General features: G+C 29.3%; 1 protein-coding gene across 1 annotated transcript in view; it reads left to right on the forward strand.

Moving 5' to 3' along the window:
* The first annotated feature begins 758 nt into the window (after window positions 1-758).
* Window positions 759-21,714, forward strand: part of LOC100214361 (protein sel-1 homolog 1) — a 48,469-nt gene continuing 27,513 nt past the window's right edge. The window contains exons 1-7 of the mRNA XM_065804707.1: window positions 759-919; window positions 8,480-9,388; window positions 9,479-9,554; window positions 9,792-9,867; window positions 11,109-11,195; window positions 16,438-16,491; window positions 17,391-17,450. Of these exons, the coding sequence (XP_065660779.1) occupies window positions 898-919; window positions 8,480-9,388; window positions 9,479-9,554; window positions 9,792-9,867; window positions 11,109-11,195; window positions 16,438-16,491; window positions 17,391-17,450 (1,284 nt within the window). The 5' untranslated portion in view covers window positions 759-897. The remainder of the gene's footprint in view (window positions 920-8,479; window positions 9,389-9,478; window positions 9,555-9,791; window positions 9,868-11,108; window positions 11,196-16,437; window positions 16,492-17,390; window positions 17,451-21,714) is intronic.

Raw genomic sequence — 21,714 nt, forward strand, 5'->3', positions numbered from 1 at the left:
TTTTAAATAACTTTGTCACTAAAAATAAAAATGTACTTATGAATTTATGTAAAAATAAAGTTATGAAATTTATGCATACCAAAGTGTATAATGAGTAATACAGTCATATAAACAATGACATTTAAAAAAAGTTAAAAAAAAAGACAGTAAATGTACAGAATCTGTTTAAAGAAAAGAAGAAATTCAAAGAAAAAACCATAAGTGTAAAGATTCTGTACATTTATGGTTTAAATATCATTGTTTACATGACTGTAATTCTCATTATCACTTTTTAATTTCATCGCTTTTTTTTAAATATAAATTCATAAATGTTTTTTCTTTTTTCTGTACTTCAGAAAAAAGAAAAAACAACTAGCATTAAATTGCTGATCTATATTAGCATATCTTTTTCTTCATATTCAATATCTTTATAATATTGTTGGGTATTAAGGATATTGTCAATAAAAATTTATCTAAATATTCCTAAAAAGATTATTCATTTTCTTTATATTTCTTTTTGATAAAATTTATGCATATTTTATATCATAAAATTGTATTATCAAAGAAAGTATGTTTTACAATAAAATATTTTTGAGGAATATTAACTTAAAAATTTGTATAATCCACTTTTCTATAGCCATGCTATGCAAGAGTTAATTATTCAAATCTAAATGGTTAATCTTCCTTATCTAAATAAAGAAAATTAACCATTTTTTTTATGTAACTCTGTTTTTTTGTATTGAAAAATAATTAAAAAAAAAGATGCAGAATTATTTTTTAATACATAATTATTTGTACATAAGTATTTATGTTTAACTGTTTCTACTAATTTTTTCAAACATTTTTTTTATTTTTATGGTTTTTATAGTTTTAAAATAAAAAAAGAAAACATCTAAATGTTGATTTAAAACCGATCTGATGCATATATTTTTTTATTTTGGTAAGTTTACTATGTTTTCATTTGCATTGTATAACATCTTTATATTTTACTTAAAAATGTTTATCATAAATTTATTATTCTTCTTAATCTGATCTCTGAATCTATTGGAAAATAAGGGCAATTTTTTCTTAATATTAACACTTCTAACAATAATGCATAGTGAGGTAGCAGGTAGTAGCATATAGCATTTCGTCACTAAAACATGACAAATAAGTAGCAGAAACATTGCAGTTACATTGTATGATTTAGTTTAAAGTTTATTGCATTATGATTTGTAAAATTAAACAAAAATTAAATTTTTTGAAATCAAAACGAATTTAATACAATAAATTTTTATAGATTTTTCATTTGTAAAATCTATTTTAAAAGTAAATATAAAAAACAAAAAAATAATAATTAATTACTTAGTGTAAATATTTATGTCTGTTATAACTGCATTAAAAATTGTAATGTATAACCAAAGTAATTATGTTTTTATTGTTTTTCATAAACATTTTCACTTCCAACAAGGCTGCAAGCAACCACTAATTAGAGTTGAAAGTTACTGGATGAGAAAAGATGAAGATTGTAGAGCAAGATAATGAATAACAGGCGACTTAAAGGATTGCAAATTGTATGAATCAGGAAAGCAACATGAAGGATGCAAATTCAAAAGAGCTGATGTTTGAGGAATAAATCTAGAGGAATAAGAGTTTTTGGAGTACTTAGGAACAGTCACAGAAAAAGGATGAGACTTGATTGAATGACGAGTAACACGAGAATGAATTTTACCAGATGACACAAGAGACGCTAGCGCTTTAGAGCAGTGTCCATTATAGTATCTGTAGAAAAGAGAAAGAGAAGCAACATGACGATGTGATAATGGTTGGAGGTTGGAACATTGTAAACATAGTTGGCTGCAAGAGCATGTCCATTGTAAAAACTTTCTCTCTTTTAGACAAAGTGCAAAAACACATTGTAAACTATGTTTACAATGTGTTTTTGCACTTTGTCTAAAAGAGAAAGGGCATTATTAGAAGATCTGCCTCAGATATGGCAACAGTATTCCATACAAGGGTGGATTTGAGATTTATAGAGATAAAGAATAGAATCTGGAGTAAGAAAGTGTCGAGCTCAATAAAGAAATGCAACCTTAACAGATGTTATTTTTTTTATTGATCGATGTATGGTTTCCAAGAAAGATCGGAAGTAAGAGTTAATCCTAAAAGGTGAAGGGTAGATGACACATTGAGTATATTACCATTCATAAATATAGGAAGATCTAAACTATTGCAATAAAAATTGGCTGAAAAAAAATTGAGTTTTATCTGAATTAAAGTTCACCAGCTACTGTGAGCCCCATGCTGTAGCAGAAGAGAGATTCTTTTCAAGCTCAAATGCCCCCTCCTAGCAATCAGAGAGTGTAGGCTTCTTATCATGACAAAAATGAATGATAGTATCATCAGCAAACAATGCCACCTTAGATGTGAGAATATCTGGAAGATCGTTAATGTAAATTAAAAAGAGTATAGGGCCAAGGATAGAACCTTGAGGAACCCCTGAAGTTACAGAATAAGAAGAAGAGTGCTGTCCATCAAGGACAACTTTTATTCTACGATTGTAGAAAGAATTCAATAATCTTAAAGATGTTACCAGATACAACGTAATAAGCTTATGGAGAAAACCAGCATGCCAAACTTTATAAAAAGCTTTAGAAATGTCAAGAGCAATGGCCTTAACCTCTCCACCTTTACCTAATGCATGATAAAACCTATTAGTTATTACTGTTATCAAGTTAGTTGTAAAATGAGAAGATCAAAATCCATATTGATGGTCAGAAAGTTATTAGATTCAAGATGAGAAATTAAGTGTTTGTTAATTAAAGATTCAAAAACCTTGCTTATGATAGGAAGAAGACTAATGGGACAGTAGTTAGACGAATCAGATCGCTCTCCAGAATTTTTAAAAATAGATATAACAGATGCCGCTTTCCAGCAGGCTGGAAAACAAGACTCTGATAAGCACTTGTTAAATAGTTTTCAAAGTATAGACAACAATTTCGAAGAACTTTTCTGCAAGACTATAACAGGTATGTTGTCCAGGCCACAAGCTGTAGAAGAGTCTAAACAGGAAATCACTTTAGATATAGAAGTTGGAGTGATACGAATGTCAAGCAATGGATCAACCTGTTTGACGGCAATATCAGGTAGAACGCAACTAGTGGAATCAAGAGATGATATTGATGAAAAGTTCTTAGCAAACAATTCAGATTTGTCTTTAGGTGAGGTGACAAAGTCTGAATCATACAAGACTGTATGATTCAGACTTTGAATCTGAATCATACAGTCTTGTATGATTCAGACTTTGAATCATACAAGACTGTATGATTCAAAGTCTGAATCATACAGTCTTGTATGATTCAAAGGAATTACAGATTTGCCCTTATTGATACATTTAATGACTCTCCAGAAGTCATGAGAACCTAGTTTTTGTGATGAAATACGAGATTTCATGACCTGAGAATAGCGGGCTTTGGTGTTGGATAAAACCTTTTTACAATGGTTTCTAGCAGTAATAAACAGACATCTGTTTTCTGGAGAATTGTTTTGCTGATAGTATATGGAAGTAACGGTTTTGATTGGCGATTGCAGCAGCACAATGTGAGGAAAACCATTAAGAAGAGTAAGACTTGACCTGGAATCTTCAAGAGGGAATAAAAAATTCCATGCCTCCCTGAATCCACAAAGTTATGTAAGAAGCATATTTATCAACAGGAAGATGAAAGATTTTTACCCAATGTTGGTTCAAAAGAGCTATAAATATACTAGTATATAGCAAAATAACAAAATGTATATACATAAATATATTGATATAATATATATATATATATATATATATTTTATATCAATATATGTGTATCATATAGATGTGTGTGTGTGTGTGTGTTCGTGTGTGTGTGTGATTGTGTGTGTGTGTGTGTGTGCGCGTGTGTGTGTGTATGTGTGTGTGTCACATTAACATAACATTCAGCCTCCTCTTAAAAGTGTTCAGGTGTATTTACAAGTGAAGTTTTTCTGGTGCTTTAAAAACTCATGAAGATCTATAAGGAAGAATATCTATTTTCTCTATAGGATGTAGATTATTTTCTAGTTCCTTTTTGGATGTTAAAGAAGTTTCATTGCTACCATTAAGGGTTGAAGGGTAGTTACCGATGGCTGTTATTTCTAAATTATTGTTTGATGTTTGTATTATAGGTTTTGTTCCAATAGGAGCCAGCTGTTTAGTAGACTCAGTAGTTTCAGGACCACTAGAAAATTTCACATTAGCATAATGAGGATTTGGTTCAAATAGCTGAAGCTTGTATACTGAATCTTCATATTTACTTTGCATTGCTTTTTATTTTATAAGTACAGATCCTGTGTTAACAAGCCATGAAGGAATTGAGGACCCAGATGATGATCTTTGTTGAAAATTGAAAAGATTTTTGTGTGGACTACAATAAGTAGAAATATATAATAGAGATCTTGTAGCATGAAGCGCATCAAGTAAAACTTTTTTCCATGATGATATAGACATATTTTGAGATTTCAGAGTGAGTAAAATCAACCAAATAATTCCATTATATCTCTTAATTTGCCCATTTCCGATCGGGTTGTTAGGGGTTGTTCTGCTAGTTGCGATTTCTTTTGATAACAACAGTGATTTAATTCAGAAGATAATAATGAGGATCCGCAATCTGAATGAACATAGCTAGGCATCCAAATGTGGAAAATAGATCAGTTAAACAGTTAATTATTGTCTGAGTTGTCATATCTTTAACAGGATAAGCAAAGGGAAAACGAGAGTATTTGTCTACAATTGTTAGCATATATTGTTCTGGGGTTGAAGAAGGTAAATGGACCTTTGAAGTCAATAGATATACATATGAATGGCTGAGTTTCTCTAATTAGGTGCACATCATTTGGGCAATAGTACTTGGGTTTTATATTTCTTTTCATGCTCTGCAATCTTTACATATTTGCTTTACATCTTTTACTGAATAGGGGAGGTTTCTTGATAGAATAAAATGTTGGAGGCGAGTAACACCAGGATGGCAAAGTGCAGCATGCAAATCATGTAATGATTCTGAACTTATTGCTGGACATCTAACAAAAGTAAATGTATCTGGACCACTATTAAAATGACCAGGACAATAATAGATATTATAAGAATATGGAGACAAGACTATTCTGATTTATAATCATACATGAATGCCACAGCTTCTTTCTCCATTGAAGAATAGTATTGTTCACTCCCTTGAAGAGTACATAGATGGAAGGCAACAGATATAGCAAAATCAGAAGCATCAGTCTTTAAAGTAAAAGGTATATTCTCATCAATGGTTTGCATGGAAGATTGAACAAGCTCATTTTTTAATGTTTCAAGTGCTGATATTTGCTGCTGATTGAGTGAGAGTTGAGACTTTTCTTATCCATTTTGCATAGTATGAGAACATTCCAATAATACTGTAAAGACTTAGCATTATCAGGTGGAGGTAACTTAATGAGAGAAGCAAGTCTCTGAGGATCAGGTTTCAAAGAGCCATAAGATATAGGGTAACCTTAAAAATCTAAAGTCTCAGTTGAAAATACACACTTCTCTTCATTAAATGTAATTCCAACATCAAAGGCAGCTAATCTGAACTTAAGCAGATTTTCATCATGTTTTTTTTACTATAACCACATATTTTAATGTTATCAATGAAAGGAAAACAGTCAGTTAGTTCATATGTTTCAACAAAGTCATCTATTTTGCATTGAAAACAAGCAGATCCATTGGTAACTCCAAGAGACATTCTAGTATATTGCCACAACATATTGTCAGCTTCGAAAGCAGAATATGATAGAGGTATTTGGTAGTATGCTGAGCGTAGGTCGAGAGTATTATAAATCTTGTATTTGGAAATTATGCTTACAATTGTTTTAATCTTAGGTAATGGATATGCATCCATTTGGGTATATTTAATAATAGTTTCAGAATAATCAACTACCATACTAAGTTTAGTCTTTTCATTTACTACTAAGACCTTGGCACGTCAACGTGAATTGCTTGGCTCTATTATTCCTGCATGAACTAAGCGGCGAATTTCAGATTTAATAAATTTTCTTTCTCTTTGAGAATATCTTCTAGATCTAGTGGCAATAGAACGACAATCTTTTGTGAGATTAACAAACTATTCAGAAGGTTTTCATTGTTGTTAAAGCTGCAAACATTATGGGTAGTCTTTTTCCACCATATTCAATGGTAACACTCTCATTCAACTCTTGAAAATCTGTACTAAGAATAATATCTAAACATATGTTATCTAGGACATGCAGCTTGACTTTGTTATAGATTTTGTTTTGAAGAGTTATTGAAACATAACAATATCAGGACTTGTTTAAAATAAAAAATGCTTAATGCAATAACCTAAATGTGAATTTGATGTCATAAAATTCTCTTTATATTTTAATTTTTTAAAGACATTAACTTTTTAGAATTACTGTAATAATATTAATTACCGCAAAACAAGTTAAATTTTATTATTACTATAAGCGAATGGTAATTTTTTTTTTTTTTTTAATAAATAATTAAATTTAATATTATATTTTTAAAAATGTATGATATTAACAAATTTCTTTCTTTTCTCAACATTTGTATAAATGAATTTAAATATGTTGAACTATTCGTAACAAATTTTTTTACATAAACGTCATTCAAAAGTTAATGCGCATTGTTTAAAAATTAATTACTTCTTTATACTTACCATTAATAATGGCGTTGTGCCTGACTCTGAAGAGAGAGTTTGCTGAAGTTTATATGGTGGCACATAAGTAACCATCATCAATTTTAGGAATAGCAGCAGAAACATTAGATGTTCTACAAAGTTTTTAAAAATGACTAATCTTTTTACATTTATTACAGATAGCAGAACACAACTAGTACATGGATGTTGTATGTTTCCACAAAACCAGCACAATTGTTTTGATTTTACTATAGCAGCTATGTAATTATCATTGCTGATTGTTTTTGTAATAATGATTTGATTTCCTGAATAGAGGCAGAGATAATGGTGGTCGATTGGGAGTTCAAGTTTGAGTTTTGTTGGGTCACATTTAAAGATCTAGCTTGGTCAAAGGCTGATGATAAGTCTAATGTCTTGTTCTCTACTAAACATTGGCATATAATGTTGGAGAGTAAGCCATTTATAAATGCATCATAAATCATTTCAGATTTATATTGCTCAGCACTTACAGCAGTGAACTTACAGTCCTTAGAAGAATTTTTAATTTCATTTAGGAATTGATCTATTGATTCATTCAGTTTCTGCTTCCGTGTTGACAAAATGTGTCTGGCAAGTATTTTTTTCTTTGGTTTTATGTAAACAGACTCAAGAATACTCTTTGCTTGTTCAAACTCATCACACTCTGATATGAATTCATAGACATTAGGTTCAATATGGTTTAAAATTGTAAATTGTAATTGTAAAATGTTTTTAACCAATGGTTGTATGTTTTTGCTGCATCTGGTGAGTTCGGATCTATACCGCTTGGATCTATGAATTGCTCCATATTTCTTTTATTTTATGATAATATCTTAGCTCTTTTGATTGTAATGAATAACCAAATTATTTATGTTGACTCAAAAGAGCTATAATTAAACTAGTCTATAACAAAGTAACAAAATATGTATACATAAATATATATATTAGGGTTATGACTTTCAACCCCATGCTCCTGTACTGTAGTTTGATGAACTTTTACCTAAAAAGCACAAAATGAACTATTATTTGCATATCTTTTGAAAAAAGTTCACCCCGCCATTGAAAAATTGATTTTTAACTACACAAACTGGTTTTTATTGTCATAATCATTGAAATTTATTTAATTTCAGTTAAATATTTTAATGAGTATAAATTTTTTTAAATGAAAAATCTTTGAGACAGTTTTTAAGATGCACATATATTGACTGAAAATTATACTACAGTACAGGAGCATGGGGTTGAAAAAAAGTCAAAACCCTAATATATATATATATATATATATATATATATATATATATATATATATATATATATATATATATATATATATCACATTAACATAACAATAATGATGTTTTTAGTAGCAATAGTAACATCAGGTAATTTGTGTTGGCAAATTTTTATAACAATCTTGGCTTTTTTTATTTTACTTCTTAATGGTGTCTTGAAAATATTACAAGGCTCTGTTTATGTTTTATGCAGCCTATGGCTTATGTTAAAAAAGAGTTATCTATTAGTTTATAATTTTTTTATCTTTAAAGGATAAGATTTTAACTTAGCCTAAGCATTTTGTAAACCACTGGATTTTAATATACAACTTAGATGAAATTACAAACGTATATTGTTGTAATATTACATAACTTTTTTACTGAGCCAGTGGACATTTACTACACTTAAAATCAGCAATGTTAGCACATACACTTATGTTAAAACATACACTTATGGTTAACATTACTAGTTTTATATATGGTTTTTTTTTATATTATTAATTTATATATATATATATTTTTTTTTTATAGTGTTTTCAGTTCTTGTTGGGAGTCATGCTTTTGAGCAGCAAAATATTCAGGAAACAATTTTAGATTCATCAAAACAATCTGATGAGAATTTTCATAAAAATAATGACAATGTTGTCTCAGAAAAGGAGACCATTGACTATGCAAAAAGTGACGATTATGCGACAGAAAAAACATTGCATGATACCGAAATAATTTTGCATAATACAGATAATATTTTGCAGGATACTGAAAATATTTTGCAACATACTGAAAATATTTTGCAGGATACAGAAAACATTTTTAATGATAAAGTTTTTAATGAAGACAATTCTCCTAATAGTAAAGAAACCCCCAAAAAAAAAATTGATAATGAAGAACAAAAAATAACCACAGCATTTAGTCAGAATCCAAAAGTTACAAATAATGAACATAGTGCACAAGTTGGCAATCAAAATTCAATAAAAAATGATCAAAAACCTGATGGGGAGACAGTATTTACAAATAAGGATTTACAAGAAAAAATAAAAGTAATTAATGATAAAATAAAAACATTAGATAAATCTTTTACTGAAAATGAAGAAACAGATAATAAATTAATTTTAAAACAAGACGAACACTCAGAAAACAAAGATTTAAAAAATGATAATCCTAAATTGGAACCTTTAAAGGAATCTATTTCAACTGTTAATCATGGAGCTGGTATTTCAAAAAGTAATGACCATATAATGAATAATCAAAATTTTAAACCTACCACTGATAATTTAAATGATCATATCACTGAACATGTTGATGATGTCACTAGTAGCATTGAAAATGAGAAATCAATTCCAGTAACAGTTGATACAGATACAGAATCTATTGTTAAAAATGAAGATCATTCTTCTCACTCTAATACAGAGAACTCAGAATCAAATCTGTCAACGAAAAAAGGTATATAGAATTTTTAAAAAAATCTTAAATTCTTTTATTACTATTTTATTACATATTTTATATTTTTATATTTATGTCTTCTACATATAGAAAATGTTGATGATGTGCAAAAGTTATACGAAGAAGCTGTTCATCTTCTATCACAAGAAAAAAAAGATCACAAAAGGTAACTAAAGACATTAAAAAAAAACTTTACTTTAAAATGTTTTGCTAAAACAAACTAGTTAATGTTTTGCCCATATATAAAATATATATATATATATATGTGCCTATTTCATTATTTTTTTTCAGCTCTTTTATATAATATATATTTCATTATTTTTATCAGTTCTTGTATATCATATATGTTTCAGTTGTTGTATATTATATATGTTTCAGTTCTTGTATATTATATATGTTTCAGGGCTTTTAACCTCTTGCTTAATGCAGCTGATCAAAATCATACTCTTTCAATGGAAAAAGTTGTTTACGATTTAATTGTATGTGTATCTCATTAAATTTATATTATGGTTATCACACGTTAAATTTATATTTTATTATTATAATTAACAAAATTGTCTTATTACCTCATAACGGGTGACAAATAAAAAACGAGACTGGATTTAAAGACATATCTCTTTAAAGAAGTAAGATAAAACAAAAAAGGAAAAATGTTCTAGAAAGTATTTTTATTCTAGTTTTTAAATATATAATCAGTTGTTCTTAATTAAACCATTTCTTCTGACTTTATCAACTAGGCCTGGTATAGACTGAGCTAGGCTCCGTATGAGCTCAATATCAATTTTATTAAGACAATACTTGATTCTAGAACGTAATTTTTTAAGATTTTCTGCATGTCAATTGTTCTTGTAGACAAGGCCTTTCAAAATACTCCAAAAATTTTCGATAGGACGACATTCTGGCAAGTTTGCAGGGTTATCTGCTTTCTCAACATGATGCACGTTTTCCTAGTTTAGGTACATGATTACCTTTTTTGCATAGTGAGATGATGCTAAATCTGGCCAGAATACATATGCATCATCTGAATGATACTTATTGATGAATGGAATAAGTCTCTTCTCAATACATTTGTTTAAATAGATTTTTTGATTTACAGTCAGTCCACTCGGTACAAAATAAGGTTGAGAAATTCCATTTTCAGAAAAAGCAATTCATAGAAGTAATTTCTTTTAAAACTTTTGTTTTGTTTGGTATTTAACTGTAGATGGAGTAGATTTTACATCACTAGTATAAAATATATCATTTCCATTGATACTGGAGTGATTTAACGTGAAATAAGACTCATCATTAATGATTGGTGTACGATTTTTGAATTTCTGACACAATCGACTGCACTTAGTTCTCGCTGCTGCTTTTTGCTTGTCACCCGTTAAATTATATTAAATTATCAAAAATATTCTGTTTTGAACAATTGAAAAAATATGTTTGTTGTTATATTTTATATATTTTACAAGTTAACTTAATAATAATTATTGAGTAATAAATGAATAGATGAGGAATGATGTTTATTAATAAATAAAAAAAAGCTTATTAGGTAAACAAATAAAATAAAAAATTTAAAAGGTTAGAAGGGAAAAATTGGGTAAAATAAATATAGAAAGTAAAATTAGGTGTAAGTAGATCTTTAATCTTTTATTTTATTTTAATTTTTTTTTTACATATGTATATTTTTTCATTTGCTTATTTATCTTTTTATATCTATATTTATCTTTATATTTAGTTTGGTGACATTTTAGAACGAAACCTGACTAAAGCTGTAGAAATGTTTCATATGTTAGCTACAAAAGGTTCACCAGTTGGTCAACAGGTGCTTTAGTTTTGCATGTAAATAAAAGTTATAATAGGAAAAGACACAACACTTAAAAAGCATAAATTATATGCTATAATTATACAAAGCTCATGATATCTCTGTTTAACAAATTTTTTTTAAATAGAGATAACATGTGAGATATTTTGAGAGTATCAAAATATGCTTCACATTAAAAGTAATTTTTAAACAATTTTTTAATTGTTTCTTATTTTATTGTTAATTAATTTTTATGTTATTCAAAACAAAATTAAAGAAAAAAAAGAAAAAGATTGTTTAAGGTTAAACTACAAATACATTTTTTTAATAGAATTGCACCACATTATTTTGCTTAATGGGTGGGTGTGTTCACACATTTGATAATTACATCATTGCATTGATGAGTTTGTAAAGGAAGAAATCCATATCTGATTTTTATACCCATTAATTTGATTTATTTTCTCATACCTATATACTAGGGTACGTCACTTAAAACAAAAATGAGTAAAGAAACTTCTAGCATCAATATTATAGTGCTAATATATATAATAAATAAAAATTCAAAAAAAAAAGTTCAAAAAAATTTTTTTAAATTATTTTTAGGAAGATGTCAGATGGTAAAAATTCATAAATTTAAAAGAGTCATATCTCAGTGGGTTTAGTTCAATTTCAATGTTCTTTATGTCTAACAAATAATAAAATATGGTAACATGATTGGCATTGAAAAATTGAAAATATATCAGGGTTGATGATGCCAGAGGATCAGGGGGTCATGTGCCCCCCCCCTCCCCCTCACTTTTTCTTTAAAGATTTTTTTTAACAAAAATTTTGAAGTTTTTAGATATGGAGGACTTTTTTTTAGTAGTTGGTGATTGTGCTCCCCCTAACTCCCCCAACTTTGAAAACTGCGTTGTCGGCCCTGTATATTCAGAAATTCAAAGTTCTGAAAAGTTGTAGGTTATTTTTAAATAGTTATTTCTACGTTTATTGCAATGTACAGAAGTGTACATTATTGTCTATGTTTATTAGATTAGTACAAAAGTGTACTTTGTGTACAATGTAATTAATGCACATTTCTGTACTAATGTGCTCTTCTGTATGTACTTTGGAAAGAATACAATACATCACATTCTAAAATATTTTTGTATTTAAACATATGTTTTCATCTATTCATGCTAGCAATCAATAAAACCGTAAATAAATTTTTTCTGTACGGTGCATTTATGTACCTTTTATATGAATACGCAGTACAAAAGTACATTATTTCCGGTTTGGTCGATTTCCAGATTTGTTAATTGCTAGTATTTATTTAATGTTAACAGGAAGAATGAGTGCTCCTAAAATTACTAGATTCAATTTGGATAAAAAAGAATCAAAGTTTTCACTGTATTTGGGTAGAAGTAATGATCTTAATCTTTCAGAAGTGCCTACTATTAGAGATATCACGAGGAAGGGTCTTTTAATACAAGAATGTTTGCTCATTAAAAAAGATATTGATAAGTATGTAATGAAAAGTCACATTTAAAGATTGCAGAAATACTGTTTATATTTACTTGTATTCACTAAGCCAAACCTTTTATTATTTGTTTTATTTTTAAGAAGGCTGATTTCTGTAAGAGAACTTAGTGTACAATTAGCAGACTTGGTTCTTCAACAGTGGGCAAGATCGAATGCTTTTTTCAAGTTTCCTGTGGTAACAAGCAAGATATCTTTGGTACAGAAAATAGAATTAGCCTGGAATAAGTTTAGTGATACTTCTAGAGGAAAAGCAACCCAAAAAGTTTTTTCTACCTGGGAAATCAAATTAGATTAATTGCTTGACATTACATCTTGTAATTACAACTTGTAAATGTGAAGTCACTTTATGTAATAAAAAGTGCTCAAAATTATATAAAAGTCTAGATTTTGCACATATTTAGTGTGAAACTAAATTGTGCAAAATACTGGATACTAAATTTTATGCCTATAAGTAATACTGCTGAAGCTTCTCTGAGATTTGATATTTCACCAGCTGCAACATCAGCAGTAGTTTCAGATTTTTTTTAAAGACCTTATTCTGGGTAACTTTTTAACACCTGAAATGTCCTATTTGACTGTAGAACCTAAGAAAGTTGTTAGAGCTAGAAAAGCAGTAATGACTAAAGCAAAAACATCTGAAAAAATGAAGATTAAATTATAACCTATCAAAGGTATGTTTGCTAAAGGCAGAAAAGATTTTACCAGAGTTTTAAAGCACAACCCTGTAACAAAACGGTTTCATCAAAGGGTTGTGAAAGAAGAACACATTAGTGTTACTTCTGAACCTGACAGTCACTACATTTTACACCCATGAAGGCAATACCTCCCAATAAGCCTACTAAACAAGCAGCTATTGGACTATTTAGTTGGATGGTTTCTCGGGGAGTACATAAATCTCTAGAAGTAATAGTAGGAGGTTCAATAAATGCTGTAACTGGTTCAGGGAAAGATGGAGGTTTGTTGACAAATCTTAAACAATTGTTAGGTGGAAAGTGTTTTTGGTCTATTTATATGCTACATTGCAATGAGCTTCCTTTGAGGCACATTATGGTCTTATTCCTCTGAAACTAATATGCCATCAAAGTAGTAAAAATATGATCATATGGCAAAATTATTCACCAAATGCATCAAGATCATTACATCCTGTGTTTTTGATAAGAGAAACAGAAACTAATCAAGATTTGCTAGATCTTATTGTCCCAACTACTGGTAACGCACAAGAAGAGTTAAATGCTGAAGGATTGTGTTTTCTGTTATGGCAAAAATTATATCAATGTCAAAATTTATATTCAATGAAGGGTTTAAAGTTTAAATGACTCATCAGCAGACTAGGAGGTGCAGATTGTATACTTTGTAAAACAAAAACTACTTAATAAACAGATATTAGGAGAGTTAGTGAAGGATTTCCAATTGATCGATCATCAGAAGAAACTTGGATGCTGTACGAAAAGCTAGTTAATAAGGATGGTATCATTCCTACTAAAACTGGAGATTTTGCCACGCGAAAAGGGCTGACTAAAAACCACAAACCAAATCTGATCAAAAAAGCATATGTATCACACATATATAAATAGCACTACATGGTTTTTAAAACTACTGTATCGGTGTCATATAGATTATAAAGTTTGGGTTAAAAAAACAGGACTACTTGGTGAACCAACAAGTAATGCAAAAGATAGGGTTATTACTAAAATAAAAGAAAACACTGGACTGTGATTAGATATGTGTTGTAACTCTGGTGAGAAGGGAGGGACATATACAACAGGATCAAAAAGCCGTAGATTTTTTTCTGAAGAACTAATTTCTACCATAAAAGATCTATACTCTCCTATGTACAAAGATAGCATGTTACAACTACATTCCAAATCAGTATGATACTTTGAATATAGTTTCTTGTCAACGTAAAATTAAAATAAACAAATTTCAGGAGTTATGCAATAACGCTACATTTATCATTATTACAAATATGCCATGGGTACAAATTAACCACACTCTTCATGGAGTCGTTTATCATTCAGCTGGTTCTTAATGATTGTTATGGCCTTAGCAATTTATTGGAGGAAGGTCTAGAAACAAGAAACAAAGATATAAGAAACTATTTAAAACTTATCTCTCGTAAGACATCGTATCTAGAACAACTTACAGATATGATGAGTCATCTTTTAGAGAGATCAGATCCTTGTATTTTAAACTGAATTATCCATTCACATCCTACAAAGTTATGCCAAGGTTGTTGTTCAAATGAGCATACAAACAGATCTCATGAGTGTATGTTTCCAAAACAAAAGAGATATTTTGATGATATGTTTGAAAACCTTATTTACGATTAATTATAAAATTATTAACATTTTTTACTATTTTAACTTTTTATCTTCAAATATATGTTGCAAGTTCAAATCATTTGAACTCTTTCCTTATAATTTTATTATATTAACATCATTTTAAATCCAAGTTTAACAGAATACTTGTTTCTAAATACTAAACTTCTTATAAATAGAACAGTAGAAACCAGACCCCCAAATTATTTAAATTTTTGAATTTTCTTTTCTTTGAGTATATCTAATAAATTACTATATTAATTGTCATCTAAAAAAATTTGACTTTGAGTATTTATCAAGAAATACTAATTTATCAAAAATGACCAAATATGTAATTTGAACCCAGCCCACTGATTTAGTTTAATATTAAAAATTTAAATTTTCCTATAACAAGCAAAAAAATATCTTCCTAAAAAGTCCTCAATGAGTTTTCTAGAATTTCTTAATCATTAGTTATGATCCTATTTCCAAAACTTTGCCTTCTGGGCCCATTGTGGAGAGGTAACTTAACAGATGAGGAACAGTACAGGACCAAGGATGAAATCTAGTGTCATAATCATAAATCTAAAAACCATTATGAAGGTATACAAAGAATTCTAGTCAGCTTTATGGTATTAGTAAAAATTGAAATAAATTAAATCTGATGTAGATAAAGTAAAAAATTTAAGTTTTAGTGAGATCAGAGCCCAATCTGAATCACTTAAAAGAGAACAAAGCGCAACTGAGCATAAGCTAGAGTGCGAGACAAGAAACAAATGAATGAATAAAGAAATGAATGAATAAAGCTAAGTTATTAGGGTTGTCTGGAAAAGATTTTTAGTTTTAAAGCTGTTAGGGTCAGTGGTACTATAACCAAGTCATTTGGTGTAATGAGCATTGAAGAGACCAATATCAACAATATGGCGGATAATGAGGAAGTGCTTGGTCAATTTGATCCAAAGAAACTTAGAGAAAAATGCAGTCATTTGAAAAATATAGAAAAGAATGCAGTCGTTTGAAAAATATAAAAAATATAGAGTCGTTTAAAAATGAGTATGGTAAAGAAAAAAAAGAACAACATTTTTTCTTTACCATTCTCAATTGAGTGAAGATAAAAGAATAGTGAGAAAATCTCGCAACAAATAATTGAATTGTTGATATGCTCAGGCAAATTTAACCTTTAAAGTCTTTTTAGCTTACATGCAAAGGTTTATGCACACGCACGTGTGTGTGATCTTTATTGTATTGTGTCCCATAAAAAAGCAATTTTTAAATTTGAAAAAAAATTTAAATTTTTCTTGCTAATCTTTAGTGTTAAAGTTAAATTTTTTGAATAAAAAAGTGAATTTATTAATAAGTAATTGAAAAATGGAATTATGTTAAGATAAAATAGAATAGTAAACTGAACTTTTTGCTTTCATTTTTACTGTTTTTGCTAACTTATGTAGGGTCTTGGATTTGTTTATGGAATTGGTTTAACTGTTCCTTCTAGTCAAGCTAAAGTAAGTTTTTTGTTAATCTTGTTTTTTTTTTCAGAAACGTGTTTAAATATGTTACTTATGACCTATGATGAAAATGATTACAAAAATATGTTACATATGACCTATGATACAGGTCTCAGCGCTAAAAAGTATAGGTTTCAAGACTTTGAATCTTAAAGTATTTTGATCTCAAGATAGTCTATAATTTTCTTACCATTTTAAATGTTTCTGAACACCAGAGACTAACAAATGTGGTTCAAAGCCTTTTTTAGGATTGCCATGCTATAAAATTTATTTTTGAATTTTTGTGTTTTATTTCCAAGCATTTTTATTTCCAAATGTTTGATTTATTTAAAAATGAGTTTTGATTTTTTTTTAAATTTTAATCGTATTTAAATTTAAGGCATTAGTTGTATCATTTTATTGTTGGAAACAAATTTACTGTTGGCTTTTATTTTTCATTTTGTATCAAATATTTTCATATTGTATCAAATAACGAAGTTTATAACAAAGGCCACAATGTGCTATCATCACGGAAAAATTGTAAGTTAAAAAAAGATGATATGATGTTTCATAATATGAAAGTATTTGTATTGTTTCATTATATGAAAATATTTGTATCAAATATTTTCATATTGTATCAAATAATTAAGTTTGTAACAAAGGCCGCAATTTGCTATAATCACGGAAAAGTTGTAAGTTAAAAAAAGACGATATGATGCTTTGTGTTGACTGGGCACACTCAGTTTAAGTGCTTAATTTTTTCCACATACCTGATTGCATCATATACCTAATGGGAAATGAGCATTAAATAATGGATTTTAATTCAATGCACATTAAGTTTTTAATCTAGTAATTTTTTTTAAGAGATTAATTTCATGATGTTAATAGATGCTAATTTATGTAAATTATGTTTATAGATGTTAATTTATTCAACATTCAGTGCTCTTGGTGGAGATGTTTATTCACAAATGATGTTGGTAATACTATTTTACTTGATATGTCTAAGTTAAGTTGTATTATTAATTATATGGTTTCTAACATAAAAAGTTTGAATATGTTCCTGGCAAACCTATTCACATTTTTATCATGGTAAATTTATTAATTCAAATTTTACAGTGGTCGGCCATCACATTAGGACCAGCTGTAATTTTTTATAAATATCTTGTTCAAATGAATTTTTAGGCACAAAAAAAAAATAATGGTGCAATTTAAAACTTGTTCTTTTATTTATAAAGCTATACTTGGTAAAAAATAAACAAATAAAATTAAACATTTTTAATATTTATTGGATATTATAATAAGTTATATAAAATGTATTTAAAGTATTAATATTTTGTAAGACTACCTTTATTTGCAATAACTGCTTCGCTGCGTTGTGGCATGCTTGCAATTGATCTTTTTATAGTTTCTGTCAACTTTGGTTATTGTGCTAGATCCTGATGCTAGATCCTGTGCTAGATTTCTTCCATAAGATCTTGCTTGTTAGTAAGAATTTTTTTTTCAATCTCTCGCTTTACTATTTCCCAAATGTTTTCTATGGGGTTAAGATCAGGTGAGTTGCCTGACCATGGCAATACATCAACTTTTTTCTGTTTTAAATAAGTCATAACACTTTTTGCTATGTAGCAAGTTGCACCATTGTGCTTAAATATAAGATTTTTGACATTTTTTTACTTTTTTTGAATTTTATTGACATTTTTAGACCAATCTTCTTTATACTGATCCTGCCTCATTGTCCCAACCACTTTGTAAAGACATCCTGCTCTTTGCCCACAAATGACAGACCAGATCATTACTGAAGCTAGATGCTTGACTGTTTCCACAAACTCTTCCTCTGTATCAATTTTTTTTCTCACTCGCATTATGGTTTGGTGAGAAACCTTTACAATTTGTGCAATTTTTTGCTGAGAATATTTTGTGTTTTGTAAAAGACATCTGATTTTACTAATTTTTGTTGGTGTTGTATCAGCTTTTTCCCTCCTAGCTGAAAATTCAAATCAAGAACTTAAAAAAATGACTACACTTTGGTGTCTTTACATAAACAGAAAAAAAACACAAAATCTTTTAATTAAAAATTTAATGACTTAATAATTATTATTAAGTTAAAAATTAAAATAAAATTTAATTGAACTAAATAAAACACAGATGCTTTAAATTAAAATAAATCACATTAAAACTTCAATCAAACTAACAACTAAAAATAACCTTAAATTTCCAATAAGTGACTATGATTGGTGATTGCTGACTGTAAGAATAGCCAATTGATAAAAATTTTTAAAATTAAATATTACTATTAATAGAAATAGTTTGACATGTAACAAAAAATAATGTCATATTTATTTTATCATATGTGGGTTTTAGCAATCTATTTGAAATAAATTGTAAAAAATATGTGATGGCCAACCACTGCAGCATCAAAATCCTATCTGGGATTGAGTTATTCTATGTGAAAGTTAGACCATACCTTGTATTGTTTTGGAATGATATGTAACGCAAAAGCAAGTAAATCTGTTGTTTGTTTTTTTATTTTTGTTTTCTTAAAGATTTGTACCCTGAATTTTAGTATTAAATGTAAACATATTTTAGCTGATAAACAAATAATAAATATATTAATATATGGGAAAAATATGACAAAGATCTCAATATTAATAGCCACAACACTGGATTCTCTAGAAAACTTTAATCAACTCAAAGATTTTTCTTGTGAACACCAAGAAGAATTAATGTGGGGAGCAAATTAAGAATAATAGTTTAATAAGAATTTAGCTATTATGAGCATTTCTGTTGTAAATATTTTGCGAAAAAACAAAACAAAGTGCAATTCTTTTGAAAAGGTTGCAATTCTTTTGAATTGTAATTTGCAATGAAACAAAGTTGCAGTTCTTTTGAAAGGAAAAAACTACTTGCTCTTTGTGAGACTAATTTGCGTTCCGCTGTCTCTTCTTGTGATCTTCGTGTTGGTAGTTATCTTCTTTCAATTTGTAAAGTCTCCAATAGTCACATGCTTGGCCTGGGCATTTGCATTCTTAAGAATTCACCTATTTGTCGGGAAACCACATACTATTCTTTTATGTGCTTTTGTTAAGCACCACTTCACTTTATTGCCTTTCTCATTGATCTATATTGCTCTCCTTCATCTCAAAACTGCACACTTTTTGATGTTATTTCTAATCAAATTGACCATGCCCTCTCTCTTTATCCTTCAGCCAATATCATTGTTGTTGGTGACTTTAATGCTCATCACACTGAATTGCTTAACTCTAGTGTTAGTGGCTCTGCAGGCGTTAAGGCCCACAACTTTTGTCTTTCTCAATCTCTAACTCAAATAGTCAACTTTCCAACTCGCTTTCCAAAGAATCCGAATCATTTACCTTCTTCACTTGGCTTATGTCTTGTTTTTGATCCTAGTCAGTGCTCAGTTTCTCCACATTCATCCTTAGGTGCTTCTGATCACGGTTTGATCTCTCAAAAACTATTATCTCTTCTTCTTCATCATCAGAATCCCCCTATCATTGTACTTCTTACAACCTTAAAACTGACTGGGACTCTTTCTGTGATTTTCTTTGTGATAGCCCTTGGGTAGAAATCTTTTGTCTTCCTGCTGACAAATGTGCTTTTTGCATAACTTCTTGGATTCAGGAATCTTTTATTCCCTCTCTACAATTCCGAGTCAAGCCTCACTCTTTTCCATGGTTTTCCTCGCATTGTGCTGCTGCAATTTCCGAGAAACCATTATTTCCACATCTATCAGCAAAACAATTCTCCAGAAAACAGACTTATGTTTAATATTGCTAGAAACCATTGTAAAAAGTTTTTTATCACGCCAAAGCCCGCTATTCTCAGGTCACAAAGTCCTTTATTTCATCTCAATAATAGACTCTCATGACTTCTTGAGAATCTTTGACAGTATCTATAATAAGGGCAAATCTGTTATTCCGCTTCTCTTGCATGGTTAAGATTTTGTCATCTCACTTAAAGCTGAATTGTTCGCTAAGAACTTTTCATCAATATCATCTCTTTATTCCACTAGTTGGGTTCTACCTGATATAGCCAACAAACATGTTATCTATTGCTTGACATTCGTATCACTCCAACTTCTGTGTCTAAAATGATTTCCTGTTTAAACTCTTCTACAGCTTGTGGTCCAGACAACATACTTGTTATAGTCTTGCAGAAAAGTTCTTCGAAATTGTTGTCTATACTTTCAAAACTATTTAACAAGAACTTATCAAAGTCTTATTTTCCTGCCTGCTGGAAAGCATCATCTGTTATATCTATTTTCAAAAATTCTGGAAGCTATCTGACTTGTTCAACTACCGTCCCATTAGTCTTTTTCCTATCATAAGCAAGGTTTTTGAGTCTTTAACAAACACTTAATCTCTCATCTTGAATCTAATAACTTACTTTCTGACCATCATGGATATGTGGAGAGGTTAAGGCTATTGCTCTTGATATTTCTAAAGCTTTTGATAAAGTTTGGCATGCTGGTCTTCTCCATAAGCTTTCTTATTACTGTGTATCAGGTAACATTTTTAAGATTATTTTATCCTTCCTTACCAATTGTATTATAAAATTTGTCCTCGATGAACAGCACTCTTCTTCATAATCTATTATTTCAGGGGTTTCTCAAGGTTCTATCCTTTGCCCTATACTCTTTTTAATTTACATTAGTGATCTTCCAGATATTCACATCTAAGGTGGTATTGTTCGCGGATGATACTACCATTTATTCTTGCCTTTATAAGAAACCAACACCGGATTGCTTGGAGGGGGATTTGAGCTTGAGAAGGATCTCACTACTGCTACAACATGGGGCTCTGTGGCTGGTGAACTTTAACTCAGATAAAACTCAATTTTTTTCAGCTAATCGTTATCACAATAATCTAGGTCTTCCTATATTTATAAAAGGTAATGTACTAAATGAGTTATCTACCCTTCATCTCCTAGAATTAACTCTTACTTCTGATTTTTCTTGGAAACCATATATCAAATCTGTTGCAAAATTAGCATCTGCTAAGGTTAGATCTCTTTATCATACTTGCTACTTTCTTACTCCAGGTTCTATTCTTTATCTCTATAAATCTCAAATTTGTCTTTGTTAGGAATACTGTTGCCATATCTTTTTTTTTTTTTTTTTTTTTTGTAATTCACCTCCCCAAGGCCGAGAAGGCCACTATAGATGAGGAGGCTACTTAATAGTGGTTATAACCCTCTCTCAACTCTATAACTCCGAAACACGAA

Source organism: Hydra vulgaris, chromosome 09, assembly GCF_038396675.1.
Source record: "Hydra vulgaris chromosome 09, alternate assembly HydraT2T_AEP".
Taxonomy (NCBI): Eukaryota; Metazoa; Cnidaria; class Hydrozoa; order Anthoathecata; family Hydridae; genus Hydra; species Hydra vulgaris.